Source organism: Camelina sativa, chromosome 15 (assembly GCF_030686135.1).
Source record: "Camelina sativa cultivar CO46 ecotype springtype chromosome 15, ASM3068613v1".
In the NCBI taxonomy this organism is placed as follows: Eukaryota; Viridiplantae; Streptophyta; class Magnoliopsida; order Brassicales; family Brassicaceae; genus Camelina; species Camelina sativa.
In genome coordinates this window covers 16,814,640-16,830,884 of record NC_141894.1, presented here as the reverse complement: position 1 = coordinate 16,830,884, position 16,245 = coordinate 16,814,640, and the positions used below count along the sequence as shown (strand labels likewise).

At 33.8% G+C, this 16,245-nt stretch overlaps 2 protein-coding genes, 1 long non-coding RNA gene and 1 pseudogene across 3 annotated transcripts; all 4 read right to left on the bottom strand.

Moving 5' to 3' along the window:
- Positions 1-6,847: 6,847 nt before the first annotated feature.
- Positions 6,848-7,365, bottom strand: LOC147926744 (uncharacterized; annotated as a pseudogene).
- A 1,229-nt stretch (positions 7,366-8,594) lies between these two features.
- Positions 8,595-9,116, bottom strand: LOC147926743 (uncharacterized). The gene is made up of 2 exons (XR_015581776.1): positions 9,002-9,116; positions 8,595-8,906 (listed from the first exon to the last, which is right to left on the bottom strand). It is a non-coding gene; the product is annotated as an uncharacterized LOC147926743 (long non-coding RNA).
- Positions 9,117-11,678: 2,562 nt separating this feature from the next.
- On the bottom strand, positions 11,679-13,487 carry LOC104747071 (peptidyl-prolyl cis-trans isomerase FKBP15-1). The gene is made up of 6 exons (XM_010468641.3): positions 13,311-13,487; positions 13,114-13,163; positions 12,814-12,876; positions 12,431-12,521; positions 12,213-12,317; positions 11,679-11,899 (listed from the first exon to the last, which is right to left on the bottom strand). The coding sequence occupies exons 1-6, from the start codon at positions 13,381-13,383 to the stop codon at positions 11,814-11,816; spliced, it is 468 nt and encodes a 155-aa protein (XP_010466943.1). The 5' UTR covers positions 13,384-13,487; the 3' UTR covers positions 11,679-11,813.
- A 328-nt stretch (positions 13,488-13,815) lies between these two features.
- Positions 13,816-15,492, bottom strand: LOC104748567 (pentatricopeptide repeat-containing protein At3g25210, mitochondrial). The gene has a single exon (XM_010470183.2). The coding sequence runs from the start codon at positions 15,344-15,346 to the stop codon at positions 14,213-14,215; it is 1,134 nt and encodes a 377-aa protein (XP_010468485.2). The 5' UTR covers positions 15,347-15,492; the 3' UTR covers positions 13,816-14,212.
- Positions 15,493-16,245: the final 753 nt, after the last annotated feature.

The following is a 16,245-nucleotide window of genomic DNA, read 5'->3' as shown; positions in this document are numbered from 1 at the left end:
ATCATCACCATTGTCTAGGCATGTCAATTAGGGCTAAAGCCCGCGGGCAGGCCCGGCCCAGTCCTGAAAAACATCGGGCTCGGACTTAAAAATATATGTCCAGAAAAAATCGGGCCTTTCGGGCTCAGCCCGTTTGGGCTGTAGGGTTTTTCGGGCTTAGCCCGACCGGGCTCGGGCCAGCCCGAAAAGCCCTCTAACAAATATATTTTTACATTTTTGTTAATATTTTTGTTTGACTGCAATATTTGATTAACAATTTATTGTAAATGAAGTTTTAAACTCTAATCATAATTTTCATATTTACTTAATAGCCATACTTAATACTTTAAGATTTTTATTAATGATATTTTATATGAATTATATATTAGTTTATTTGCTTAAAGTATCAAAATTTTATTTAGTTTTAAACCTTTTCTATTAAATTAAGTTGGTTGTAGTGAATATAGATGAGTTATTAAATTTTTGATTGATTTGTTTTATAGTGCACCTTCAAACACTGTTTTTTTAGGCTTATAAGTTTAAATTTTTGATCGGTAAGATAAGCCCGAAAAAGTCCGAAAAGCCCTGTAGCCCTGTTAGGGCCGGGCTCGGGCTTTGAAATATAGGCTCGGAAATATTTCGGGCCGGGCCGGGCCGGGCTCAAACATATGCGGGCTTTACGGGTTTCGGGCCGGGCCGGGCCGGGCCAGCCCGGTTGACACCCCTACCATTGTCATCATCATCGTCGATCTCAATGGTTGACCTTTTACTAGGCTTAGATGTTTCAGCTCCATTAGCTTTGCCTTCTCTTCCTCTGTTGTGGTGACTTCCCTTTATCACCATCATCATCATCATCATCATCATCGATTTCAATTTCATTGGATGACCTTTTACTAGGCTTTCATGTTTTAGCTCCACTAGACTGTTTTCTCTTCCTCTGTAATGGTGACTTTTCTTTGTTAACATCATCATCCTCGTTGATTTCAATTTCTCGCTCGTTTTCAGCATTTGCAGAATCAACAATTCTCTGTGACTCCACATCTAACGATCTAAGATTGCAAGAATTACGTGACTCCTAAAACAAACACAAACTATTTCTTTTAAGTTTCAACAAGGCTAGTATCACATCTAACGATCTAGACACTATATTAGTAAGTATTAAGTAGTAGGCTAGTAGCATACCATAGCAGATTTCTGGATCTCAAGACCTGAAGTTATGATAGTTGATGGATGATATGAGAATCTGAGTTGTGAAACTAGGAATACGCTGAGTCTTTGTCTCGGTGAAGTCGAGACTCTTTGTAAACGCTACCTAATTCAACGATGTAGCCTGTAGGTAGGGTTTTAGACTTTTAGCTTTTATGTTAAGTTTTTGTTATTATAGTTTGATGAATTATAAAACCTCTCTTAGAGACAGAACCTTTCCCTAAACCCGCTAACCCGCTTACCTGCAACGGACAGACCCGTTCAACCCGTGTTCCGCCTGGACCGTGCCCGCTATGCCTGATGTTTTGTGGACAAAATTTATCTGGATCAAGCCTGCCCCATAACAGTACTAATCGGGCCATGTCCGCGGGCTCTAAGCCTTTTTGACAGCTCTAGTTATGTATATAAAATATGTGAAATATGTGATAATGTGAGGAAATTTAATGTATACCAATTAAGATATTTACAAAATATCAATATTATAAGTTATTTTAAAATTTTCTTTATTTTTTCTTTGCCACTAAATTTTTATAGAATAATTAATATAAAATTTAGGTCGGTGACATGCATAGGCATACTTTAACGACCGCGGTCTTAGCGGGTTGACCCACTGTGGTCCAAGAAAAAAGAAATGTGGACCGACCTGTTTGATACTTTTATATACATGATTATTATAAACAAACATGTACAACTTAATAATATAAAAGGATATTAATACTAATTTATAACAAAAATAAATTATTATGTTGTATACCGCAGATTAAATCGTAGAATTAACAATCAAAATACAACTATGCAATCTTAAACATCAAATAAAACATATAAAATTAACTAACAATTACAACTTGAAATCTGATGATTTTAGTTAAAAAAATAATCCCGCGGTATACCGCATATTAAAATCTAGTGTCTAGGTTAATTCTGATTTTGCAGAAAATCTATGTAGCTAATTGATTAACAAAACTCACAACAATATATAGTATCGAATAGTCTATCATATGATATTTATATCACAGTCTTTTTGACATATTATTGAAGGATGGTGATCGGCCGGTATGCCATTTTCGGATGTGTAACGCAAAAAAATTTAAACATATCTTTTTCATATACTAGAAAAAAATATAGACAGTAGTAATTCATAAGAAAAAAAAAATCATTTTCAAACTTTCATATAAGGTTTACAATTTCCATAAACAGTTGAAAAACCACAAACAGTTAAACATTATGTTTTTATGTGCGAAATCTGGCTATACTTGAATTTTTGTCTGGCTATTGTTTCATTTTTGTTTGCGAATGCGAGATCTGGCTATACTTGCATTTTGGTTTGCGAAATCATTCATCAAACTCACGTAGTTGACCTTGTGTCATATGGTTTAACGATGCTAATGATCGGTCATTGATGCGATGTAACAATTGCATTATTGGAAACGAAACATCGGATTTACAACTATTATTTACCAAAGACGAAAGAAAAATATTATAAATTCAAACTAACAATTAAGTTTTTTTTTTTTTAAGAAAAGCAAATTGACTAATATACTTGCAAAAGAAGGCAAATTAACAAAATTTTAGCTAAGAAACCCTTAATTTTACAATTATTAGCTAAAAAGGCATCTTACATATAAAGTAAACAAAATTTTAGCTTAAAAGACCTTTAAATTTTTAGATCCAAATCAGTGGGTTAAGTTACTTTGTTCTGTTAACAAAATTTTAGCCAAAAACACTTTCTATAAATATTTTTTTGCAACTGTCAGTAGCAACTTTTTTTTTTTTGAAACACTTGTCAGTAGCAACGGGAAAACGGCAAAAATCAACCCAGACTATTTGTGAAACGCTTTTTCATACCCAAACTATGATACCATACAATTATTAATCTGAACAAACTAAAATTTCAAATTTCCTACCTAAACTTTATAAAATTAGCCAATTCCAACACGTCCGTAATCGGTGTTACTTGGCTATTTAACGGTGCTGAGTCAGATGCCAACAAAGCAACCACATGGCATCTGGACATCAAAACGACGTCGTTTTGATAGTTTAAATAAATAAAATAAAAAATGGTTACTACTCCCGCGATCCAAACCCGTATTACCTCGCTTATCACTTAAACATTGTAACCATTCGGATAGAGAGATTTCTTTGAGATTGATTAACAATGATGCCATATATTGGCTTTCGTAAATCTTCTTTTTCTAATGCAAACATATAGAATAATTTAAGATAATTTAAATATTAATACAAATAAAAATGAAAGGAAATCATACATTTATGTTTGAATGATGTAGAAAGATTACCTTATTTTTTTGATCTTATCTATAATTAATTTTGAATTTTTTGGTAACTAATATTAAAGTTAATGCATTAAATGATAATTTTTTTTAAATGAATTTTTTGTCAAAAGTTGCTGAAAAAAATACTAGTTTGCATTAGAAATTCAGATCTAGGTTTTACTAAAATTCGTGGAACTTAAAAATACAAAACAAAAATTCGATCTGTTTGCAGTAGAAAAAGAAGATTGACAGAAGATAATATATTATATCGTTGTTAGCCAATCACAAGGAAATCGGTGTATCCGAGTGGTTATGTTGTACAAACGATGAGCTAGGTTAACGTGGGTTCGAATCCTGGGAATAGTAGCAACTTTTTTTGATTTTATTTAAGCTACCAAACCGACGTCGTTTCGATGTCCAAATGCTATGTGGTCGTTTTGTTGGCATCTGACTCAACACCGTTAAATGACCTAGTAACACCGTTTACGGACATGTTGAAATCGGCTAATTTAATAAAGTTTAGGTAGGAATCATGGGAGTAGTAGCAACTTTTTTTGATTTTATTTAAGCTACCAAACCGACGTCGTTTCAATGTCCAAATGCCATGTGGTCGTTTTGTTGGCATCTGACTCAACACCGTTAAATGACCTAGTAACACTGTTTACGGACATGTTGAAATCGGCTAATTTAATAAAGTTTAGGTAGGAAATTTGAAATTTTAGTTTGTTCAGATTGATAATAAAGTTTAGGTAGGAAATTTAAAATTTTAGTTTGTTCAGATTGATAATTGCATTATACCATAGTTTGGGTATGAAAAAGCGTTTCACAAATAATCTGGGTTGATTTTGGCCGTTTTCCCCAGTAGCAACCTATAATACAGAAGCAACCTACTTTTATTCCTCCTTCGTCTTGATACACTTCACATCTACCGTCAAAATAATTTTTGTCTTTGCAAGCTCGATTACATTTTTTGTCACCATAAAGTCTATATTTTGTACAACTTACCACGAGCGAAAGGGGCTTGGTAAGTGGAACATGTTCCTTTTTTGCTTTTTTCCATATACTCCTAATCAATCAGTGAACGATATGTAAGAAATATCTGAATATTTCTAATTAAACTAAATCCATAATTTTTTGTTTTAATTAGCTAAATTAACAAACAACAGTTCTCTAATAGAAAAGTCATTAATCATTTATTTTTGATCAATTAGACGCCTAAACTACCGCTTAGACCGCATAAAATTACATTATATTATTTTAATATATATATTTTTATTTTAACTAAATATATTTAAAATTTTAAGTTTTATATTCATATACATATTTATAAATGTTCATATATTATTAATCTAAATTAAATAAATGTGTTTTTACTAATTTTAGTTTATAATTTATTATTATTTATTTATTATAACATATATTTTACATGATTTTATATTATGATAATATCATATATAATGTTTTTTAATATAAACGCTTAAACCGCCTAAAAACGCGTAAACCGCGATTAGTCGTTCTAGGCGCTAGACGCTGGGTCACTGCCTACATACCGCCTAATGCTTTCTTGAACAATGGACACAATCGTCTATTGGTTGTATATAAAGATTATTTTTTTCTAAAAATAGAAGAAAAGAAAAGATAATATAATGTAGTCCATAAGTATCCGTAAGAAAGTAGTTATGTATATAAAAAAATAGAAATTTGATAGGCCACATATTTTTCCCTTTTGTTTCCTATCTTTATCTTTAGTTAATTTCAATTAGTTTATCTTTAAATTTTAACAAATACCATATGAAATTATTACTACTAATTATATATAATTATTGATTATTCTTTCTGAGGTTTTAAATTCCACTCTCATTTATACTAGGGCAATTGACAAAAATAGCATAATTTTAAGTTTTTCTTCCAAGCATAGAACACACTCTATTATTTTCCAAAACTAGCACACAAACTCTACTTTAATATTAAATACACTGAAATTATTAATAAAATGCTTAATTAAAATTTTTATCCTTCTCGATTGTTATTTATGAGATCTCTCAATTTCTCCAGCGACGATTGTAATCGGAGAACGATGAAGCAGACAAAGAAACAATTCCCATGAGCATCCAATCTAAACCTTACTTCCCCACGAGCTTGAAGTATCCTAGATCTCTCTGTGAACAACGATTACTTTTTATCTTCATCGGGATTTTTGTCGGATTCACTTTCTTCATCCCCCAGCCTTCTCTCCCGTTTAGGTGCCTCTGAGTCCATATTTTCGATAGAGAAGTTACTCTTATGCTACATGCGATCTTTCATGATTTCGATGCTATTGGGCTTGCTTAATTTACAATCAAAAGTATGTTAGTTTCAATCTCCTTGTTCTCTTGTTCCGTTTGTGGCATGATTTTATAACCCTTGTTTTGGATTTGTGATTTTGAGGGGTTTGTTTTGCAGGGGAAAAGAGTGGTATATGCCGGTATATTTGATTTGGAAGGTTTCTATTTCATTTGAAATGAACATCTCTCAAAAATGTATCTTAGCGTATTTGTATATTCTCATGGCTGTTCATCTTCCTAAAACCACAAAATTTAGGAAGACCTTCCTAAACATCAAGGAATAACAATATAGCTGAACTTTAGAAAAGGTGAGCTGATTTGTTTACTTAGAATGATAACATTTTCTTAGTCTGAATCATTCACTTCCCATCTTTCAACAATGTGTTTTTTTATTGATAATAATGGCTCTCAGGCTAGAAATCATTCACATCCCATCTCCCAGCACAGTCACATTTGAAGATTGAGGAAGCATTGTTGAGAATTCATGAAGACTTTCCTGAAATTTATTCCCTGATTTCAAATTTGCTGGGAATGGGGTTGAAGATTTCTAGCTATGTCATGCTGCAGATGACACAAGACAAGTATGCTTTGGATAACTGCAGATGAGACTGTGTTCCTTTATCCAATTTTACTATATATGTTGTTTAGACATATATGATGCTTAGGAAACCTTTTAAGTTTTTTTGGTACTTGTATGATGTATAACATTCTCACATGTTTATGTTAGCACTTTGCTTTATTGTGACTGAGTTACATCAAAGATTATATGAAATTCAGGAAGGATTATATGAAATTCGGGAAAGATTGTATGAAAGTCAAGAAGGATTTCCTTGAACTTTATGATGACTTTCATAAAAAAGTTTAGATTTCCAAAAAATAGAATTTGACACATTGATCCAAAATACACAAAAATAATTATTGAGAAACACATATATTTAAATTTATGAAGGGTTCAATAATATTTGGGTTTAGTCCACAGAACTAGATAAGAGAAGAAGAACAATAAACATAGCATCATCTTCTATTTTATTGGCTTGATTAATAATCTCTTCTCTTTATAAAGAGGAATCAAAGGAAGAATTGAAAAAACTCAAGAAGTTGAGCTTTAAAAGTTTTAATCAAATCGATCATTCTAATCTCCTCTCCTTATGAAGCCTCACTAAGTCACTAACTCCTTCACAAACTCCACCTTCTTCTTCTCCATTACCATAACTTTCTCATCAAAACACTCTAATATCTACCACGACTCTTGCTCCTTTCCTCTACCTCTCACCACCATCTCCATAGTTGTTCCTTTTCCTTTTCTAGATCTCTCTCTTTGTCTTCATGACAAGAGTCCTCGATCCATCAACTCCAGCAAATCTATAAATTGTACCAGATCTTGTCATTATGTAGTTAATACTCCTCAATTTTCTATGTCTCTCTTCATCTTCTTCTTCATAATCCTTATCTTCGTCCTCTTGGTAGTGATTATTTGAATTTGGAGGCAGTCGTGTGAGAGAACAGGCTGAGATAAGAGCAAGGTTCTAATCCAACTCTTCCATTTGATTATAAAGGCCAAATCGAGATACATGACCAGTCAACATTAGAACAAGCTGAGACGACCTCTTCCCCGTGATTTGATTCGATTTAAGAGGACCACAGTCACAGAGAGTCTCGTCGTGAGTCCAGAGTAAGGTTGGGTTGGGTTTTCTTGCTACGGCGGTGGAATACGGTGAATCGAATAAACAAATCGTCTTGGCATTTCTCCCAAAAATTGATGAGGATGAACTAAGAATGAAAATCTCAGATGAAAGGATTGAACACAAGTTTTGCTGGAGAAACCTCAAATCGTGAATTTGATTTTACCACCACCGTCTATAACATAGCAACGGAGACTACGGCAAACCAGTGGAGCAGCAGAATTGAGTTGAGACGTAAGAAACGTAAACCCCTTTGAAGTTTTCTTGCCACGTCAAGAGAGTTAAGTATAAGCGATGACACAAAGAACTCTGTTTCCAAATTTTAATTTTAAACTAGTACGCTTATATTAAAAATGCTACATTTGGAAAAGTTGAACATGGGTGCTAACTTTGGAACAAAAATTTAAAATAGTGCTATTTTAAGATATTTCTCTTTATACTATATAAAAATATGCAACCAACGATGGTATATCAAAATATATATATATGGAAAAAAGAATACTTGTCAAAAATGCCACTTTTTGAAGAAATCTTTTGGATATACCATTTTTTTGGAAAGTTACGGATTTTACCACTTTTAAGAAGAAAAAAATACGTATTTTCAATTTTTTCAAAATACAATACGTACTTAATACCAAACTAGAATCGGACCCGCACATACGTGCGGGAATGTTTTCATAAGGTTATTTTTATCTACAAATGAAATTGTTACGTTGTTGTTAATTAGAAATTTGTTTTGTGTTTTTGTAAAATATTTTTTATAAAAATAGTATGCATATTTTTATTTCCAATAGCATATTGTATATATGCCTACTGATTTATAGTTTGAATTATTGGCTTTAGTTTTGTTTACACGATCCAATTATGATGAAATGTGTAATGCATATCTACTAACAAATTTGACTCCAATTAGTGATTTACAAAGATTGATTGAGCCAAGGTACGTAAGTTTGAAGTGTAAAGTAACAAAAACCATGATCACATAAATACTAAATCGGAATAATCCTGTTTATGATTGTTTATCAACTTGGTAAAGTGTTTATACTTTTTTCTTTTAAGCACATGTATATAATTATTTTTTTCTCACCGGAACTTACATTTTCAACTAAATTGTAATAGTTGCATCCAAGTAGTTATCAAAAACAAACTATTAATGTTTTTGGAGATGATAGTTTAAACATAATTCATAAACTGAAATATAATATTAGAGTTGACACTCTTAGTTATTTCTTTTATTTTGGCAGAAAATTGAAATGAAAAAACAAACTATGAAACACATCCTTTAACGTAGACATCTTGTTACGTCGATAAGCTTTTACTCACTCGTCTCTTCTTGATCTGCTTTGTTTTCAATCACTTGGCCAATTTCACCCGCACAGACTTTTTTCGAGAATTCTATTGGCTTAGGGGGAATCTTGGTGATTGTCAAACCATCATCAGGTAGTCTGCAATATAAAAAATTACAGTAGTGGTTTATTGCGTAATTGATACAAACGACAGTTAGTCAAGTACCGTGATATAATTTTTTTTGATAACGTACCTGTTTTTGACCGATTGCACAGCAGGATAATTAGTATTTATGATTAGCAATGACATATCAAATGCATTAGTTATTGATTTCGCACAGAAGGATATCATGGAAATGATTTTAATAAATTGTATCTCTACTATTACAAAAGAGTCACATTTTGAATAACTTCATTACCATAAAACGTGTGGATTTTCGCAAAACGTAGCAAGCAAGTTACTATTTCGTGACCAGCTTGTTGACATGCCTCCCACATGATATCCTCATAACTCCCCATAAAGTACAGGGCAAGCAGTTGTCCCTGTAAAACAAAACGATTTTTAAAGTTTCACCTGGATTTTTCATATTGATTGTATACGTCTATGTATTGCCAAAGTTAAAATATGTCTGTATATAGATAAAATGTTATCTGTTAAATGTTCAAAACTGTTTACAAAGTACATACCGATCAAGATGTTCTCACTTAGCCCTTCATCAGCAGTGATTGTTTCAAAACTTTTCAAATCCAAATACCAATCATCTTAAATGCATGATTCGTTGCCATGTACTTTCCATAGATTTAGTCAGCTGGAAATTTTCGATGATTCTCCACTCTCCCGCAACTATCATACGGAAAAACTTGTTGACCTGGTTTTTTTTAATAGTTGCATGAATCAAAGTTCCCTATTAAAAGAAAATATAAACAGTTATTATATGTTTTGTGAACATATAGAAATAGAATGAGTAGTATCATTGTAATATACTCACATCAACAACAGTGAGTATGACCTCCAAGGTTTCTCCAGAAAAAGACGTATACTGCTTTCAAGAATGCATAATCTTGACATAGATCTTCCAAGTCGTTTTGAAAGGCTTAATCGCCACAAGACTTGTGAAAACATTGTTATCAGCCATTTGTTTTTGTGGAAGTATTGCAATGGTATATTGTTTTCTGTTTTTTGATTTGAGTAACAATTACATCACGTCAAATGGTTTTTATAGTCATAGACGATGATAGGAAAATTAGGTAAGTAGCAAAAATTTTGCCATGTTTAATATTCCGTAAACGTGGAATAACTCCAAATTTTGCGTAATTTCACTACTGATTGAGGAATATAAGATCTGGTTTCTCATAATCGTTATAATAAATTTTGAATTTGGAAAGCTGACATATAAATAGATGCGCTCAAATTACGTGAATTGATATGTTTTAGTTTACCGTATCTTTGATATGCCATATTTTAGAGTATTTAGTCCTCTCAAAAATTCTTAAGTTTACGTGTGAGTCATTGATTGACAAAATTTCTGGTAATCAAAATCTGTTTGGATACTTTTTACATGTACCGTTCGTTCCCATAATATACGTTCCAATAAATACGTGCTTGCGTAGAAAACTTTGAACTTTTCTATTGGACACGTAATATAAAAGTGGGCCGATTTGTATTATTAAAAAGCCCAACACGTTTGGATCATGATTCATATAAACATGTAATATTAGAATATAGAAAACGCGGAGATCCTATATTATTAAACGCTTCCCTTTTACTATGCGAGTTAGCCTTTTTAGCTTTTTAAACTCAGTCCTTCATTTATGTGTGTTTTCGAATTTTTTTATTACCCATCAATTTCGGATCGGGTTCGACAGAGTCCGCGTCTTTTCAATTTTTATTTAATACAAATGTACCCTTTCTTCTGTTTTTTGTTTGTTCTATTTGTAATGGCATTTCATGTAATAATCTCCAATTTTAAGTCTACATAGTGAGGAATGCTTCCCTTTTAATAGTATAGATACTAAACTCTAAAAACAAATAGAACAGACTAACCCAAACATAACAAATAAAACGCATGTTTAATCAAATTTTTGTAACTTAATAAATGGTAACCCTAAAAACAAATAGAACCGACTAACCCAAACATAACAAATAAAACTCATGTTTAATCAAATTTTTGTAACTTAAAAATGGTAAAATCTACGAACTATTCAAAAAGTGGTAAAATCAACAAAAACCACTCCAAAATATGTTTTCTCATAATTGATTCAAAAAAAATTGTAAATGTCTTTGAAATCAGTCATCCAATATGGTTAAGTTTTGCATTTGTATTTAACGACGACCTTTAGGCTTGTCTCTGGTGATGCTGATGCATAACAATAATAAACCGTAGTAGTGATTAACTTGAATATATAGACTTCATCGCCTAAGCTAATAAGTTTTGCTTTACGCGTCATTATACATGGTTCAACGTTGTTGTTCTGGAGACTGACTCTCACAAAATAAACCCTAAAACCCACCATCATGACCAGTTGAGTTGACCACCATAAACTCTCTTCCCCTTGCTGCTACTTTTGCTTGACCACAAAGAGACTTCTTTGCAAAGCTCCCACATTTGGATAAAGTTGTTCCACTTTTTGCAAGTAAATCGTACACTACTCAGAGATGTCAACGGAGTTCTACAAAGCACCTTGGAAGATTTGATATCTTCTTCATTCAACGAGGATCGCTGTAGGCAAACAAGTTAGGTTGCACACCCACGGTTTATAAACTAAATAGGAAGAGTGTACATGTTGTTATAATACTGTCATATCCACACATGGCAAAATAAGTGATTCTGGCCAAAGTTCTTCTGATTATCTGCGTTTGCACCTTATTGCCAATCAAAATTAACTTTCTATTTTCTGGCCAAGTTGCCATTTTAGAACTGCCAGCATAACTAAAGTTATAACCAAACATATTATTATTGTCTTTAACTAGCAAAGTAATGATTCTAGGCTGTTTTAGATTCAAAATGCCAACAACAGCTACTACTTAACGGTTTCGTTTAAATGGAAAAAACAACGAGGGTGTAATCAAAGCTCATTCTTTGCTTTTCGTTCGCTGGCTGGTTCCCCGTTCACAGCAACAAGCTCAGTGTCGAATATTAGTGTCGCACCACCTGCAATTCCCAATTAATTCTCATTAAACATTGAGTCTAACAGCAATATATAGTCCCTAAAAAAAATGCTGTTAGAATCGAAAATTTCCACAACACAACAAGTACTCTCATTATCTGACTCCCTATTTCTTGGTTCTGATGCACTAACGGTACACATGCATTATTGGTTCATCGATCGTTTAACAAGGTGCAGCGTCTTTCATTGGCTGGTCAATTCAGTATCTTATGTTCTCTCTAGCCTCATCATTAGATAGAAGGATGGAACTGAATAATCTACTAGTAACGTTCAGCCGAGCAACATAACATAACATACCTGGGATTTTTGGTGGTGAGCCGCTTTCACCATAACCAAGTTTGGATGGGATTTTCAACTTTCTCTTCTCACCTACACAAGCTCCCAGTAAACCCTGGTCCCATCCTGCAACGTTTTTTAAATTATGTTCCATTACATTCAATTTTGTCTGTGAATAAAATAATGTTACAATAACAGGGGAAAACAGATGGAGTTAATGCGATGCGATTGAAACAAACCTGGGATGACTTGACCAGTTCCAAGCTCAAACTCAATAGGGTCACCCCTCTCAAAACTTGAATCAAACACAGTTCCATCAGTTAACTTTCCCTGCAAGAGCCAAGAGAGAACTACGTTAATCGCCAAGCTGTTTATAGATCAGATTTCATAATTATTGTTTGTTCTTAAGCTATCAAATACCAACATTTTCTTAAACACCAATGAAGGTGATTCCACATTTTCATCCCCTGATGTTTCATGAACATTCTAAGATATTGCAATAAGAAGAAAACTCCTTCATGGCTCTTCTTTTTTCTCAATCAGAATACTATAAATGCAAGCAAGAAGGAATCTTCGCAGCATTAAGTTACAAAACTAGTAACAGGCTTCAAATAAAACATACCCGATAATGAACCTTGATCTTATCCCCTTTGTGAGCCTGAAGATCACATTTCTGAGGCTTGAACTGTAAGCAAAAAAGAGAAACAAATGAAACCAATGGTCAGAAAACTGCATTAGCCAAAAGAGTATAGAGGCCAAGTCCATTTCCAATTTCCGTAATCATGACCATTATCATCTTCTAATCACGTTGAGATCCAATTCAATTTCATTCGAACAGACTCCTACACAGATAATCAAATTCAAACATGGAAGTTGAAATTTACGATCCGATAATGAGACGTGAAAGAGCGTTAGTACTCACCTTCACACCAATCTGCAACTCTGTCACATCACCTGACTTCTTTGCATAAGCTGAAGATCATCATCATCATCATCACAAATCGACGAGAACATCAAAAAATAAATCAACGGAGATCATCAGATCAATCGGATGAATCACATCGAAATCGAGATGAGTCAGAAGAAGACGCAAAAAGGAGAAGAAGATTAATAATTTACCTAATGTTAGCACAGTAAGCAGAAGCAAAACTCCAGCAGCTTTCATGGCGGATGCAGAGCTCATCATCATCATCTTCACGTTTTCGATTTTGATCTCTCTCAGTCACAGGTTTATAAGATATAGATCTGTTTCGAGGATCCTCTTTGTTGACAACAAAGACGAAACTAAATCTAATGGGCTTACGCCGTATTAATAGGTAGGCCCACTTATAGCCCACTATCCATAAATTATTTCTCGTCACCTAATTAACGTGTTTAAGGCGGTGGAAAAAAACAAAACGCGTTTTAAGCGGCGGATCACGGAGTCACTCACATTGTGCCTTCCTTGGTTTCAGTTTCATTGAATTGAACAAATGTGATGTATATAAAATGGTTTATATATGCAAATCATTGACCAATGCTCCCCTAATCTTGTGAATTGTCTGAAGACGTATGTCTCTTGGTGAAGATGAGAACTGACAAAGAGCTTTGTAACAGAATAATGTTATAAGTGTGTCATCATCAGTAATGATAAACGGAAAGAGCATTTATAAATCAACAAATGTTGTACAGCTTTTGGATTACATATCAGTAACCATTTGATATCCTTCAGGAGAAAGATTCATATAACATCATTCTTATAACAGGTTTACAAGATAATGACATCTTTAAATCTTTCAAACAATAGAAACCGCAGGATATCTCTATAGCTCAAGTCTTAACAGCAGTGTTCCCATCCCTATTGCTTCAACCTGAAATGTGTATCCTAGTATAGTTTGGATCATTACTGAGATCTGCAGGTTCAGTTACTAGAGTATAAACCACACTCTTAACCACAATTATCCATCTTTTAGCCTTTTTTCGAATTAGAAGAGCTCAGCGGATTGATCGACATTAAGATGATCAGAACAGAACCTATTCAATCATCCCTTGTTCAGAAAATACACTTCGTCCATCAACGTTCTGTAGTTCCTTTCACCCATCACCGGATCCCGTTTCTTCCATTCCTCAACCAGCTCAAGAGCTTCATCCCCTCTACCTCCCCTACACAACTCCGTCAAAACTGTATTATAAGTCAACATATCCGGAGACAAGGAATTCGCCAACATGTCATACACAACCTCAACCGCTTCACTCAATCTCCTCTCCATGGAAAGACTACAAATCAAAACCATATAACAACTCCCATTCGGAACCATCCCTTTACTCCTCATCTCCTTGTAAAACCCTAAACCCTGTCCAAGTCTTTCTTTCTCACAAAGCCCCTTAATTAAGTAACTATAAGTATAAGCATTAGGCTCAGAGCCATACAGAGCCATCTCACGAAACACCCTTATAGCTTCATCTACTTCAAGACACTTTGCATAAGCCTTGATAATCATATTCAACACATACGTATCAGGAATCACACCGTTCGATTTCATCTGCTTAGTGAGAGATCTAACAGCGTGAAGATACACATAACACACATTCAATTTGTTGAATCTCTTGAGCAATGAGCTTAGAAGCAGAGTATAAGTCTCAAGATCAGGTTTCGAGTTATCAGATCGAAGCATCTTGTTATAAACATCGAAAGCTCTGTTGAAGAGAAACTTACGACCACAGCAGAATCTGATGATGCAATTGTAGAGAGGAACACTCGTTTCACAAGCGCCGGCGATTACTTCTTCCATTAAGGTTTCGACGAATTTGTTTCGTTTTCCGGTGATTGCTTGTTTGATCATGGCGTGGTAAGCTTCGTGGTTGTGTTTGTAGCCTCGTTGCTGAGCTGTCCATCGGAAGATGTCGAGAGCTAGATCTGGATCGGATTGGGCTCGTAACGCCGTTACGACGTCGGAGTTTGTGAATCCTGGTTTCAGATTCTGGATCCATGTTTCGAATTGAGTCTCGAGTGGAGTTCGGGTTCGAGTCCGGGAAGGGGAGGTGTGTGTTTCCGCCGGAGAGTCAAAAGAAGAGAAAGATAGAGATAGGCGATTCACGGCGGAGGAGGAAATACACGGCGGAGATAAGATACGGGCGGAGGAGAAAAAGATGAGGCGTCGGAGTGTCGCCGACATCGACGGAACGAGAAGTCCGATATTGTATAGTTTAAAGGTGCTCGGGGAAAGCTAATTCTCCGGTGTGGCTCGTTCGTATCGTAGATGATGCCAAATACAGTAATAGGGCTTATCCCATTTTTAAATTAATTATAGTTTGTTTTAGAGAGATTAGAAAAAAAAAAAAAAAACAATTAACACACATAATCATAAATTATTATGATTTTTGGAGAAGAAATCAAGGAAACTTTGTAATTTTTTGAAACAGTTTTACTAAACTAACAATTTTCATTTCTTCAATTTTCTTTTTTTTTTTTCGATTATACTATCATTCTACTCAATATGATTGTTTGTATGTTGATAGAAAATTCTTACATCAATTAGAGAAAATAAAAATAAATAATAACGATTACCAAAAGTAAGTGTCGTATTCCTCACTTTTATATGATAGGCTTAATCTTATCTTCCAATAATCATTAATCATCAATTATCTATCTAAAATGTTAGAAGTACAATAAAACAAAATACAATTACTATGTTACTGAGAGTTGGAATAGGGTTGAATCTTACAACAATCATCAATGATTTATCTAGAACGTTAGTCAGAGTTGAAATAGGATTGGGTTTTGTAGTTATAGAGCATATAAAAAGAAACAAACATACATAAGTAGAAAAAAACAAAAAAAAAACGACGATGGATACATTCTTCATCAACGAAGTTTTCATTCCATTAGCACTATTGGGCATATCTTGTCTTATTTCTCTTGTGGTGTTTGCCATTAAGCGTTGTTGTAATGATGACGGTCCAGACGATATAGGAACCAGGAATCGCTGCATCAATCTCCCTCTGCAGTTTTATTTGTTTTTATTGTTATGCACTTGTTTCTTTCTTTTTCTTTTTCTTAGTTTATGGTTATCTT

Excerpts from the sequence above, each read along its gene's own strand:
- LOC104747071 (XM_010468641.3), bottom strand. The coding sequence starts at position 13,383 with ATGATGATGATGAGCTCTGCATCCGCCATGAAAGCTGCTGGAGTTTTG. Across the intron at positions 13,164-13,310 it reads GCTTACTGTGCTAACATTAG|CTTATGCAAAGAAGTCAGGT; the intron begins GTAAATTATTAA and ends GATGATCTTCAG. Across the intron at positions 12,318-12,430 it reads AACTGGTCAAGTCATCCCAG|GATGGGACCAGGGTTTACTG; the intron begins GTTTGTTTCAAT and ends AAAACGTTGCAG.
- LOC104748567 (XM_010470183.2), bottom strand. The coding sequence starts at position 15,346 with ATGTCGGCGACACTCCGACGCCTCATCTTTTTCTCCTCCGCCCGTATC.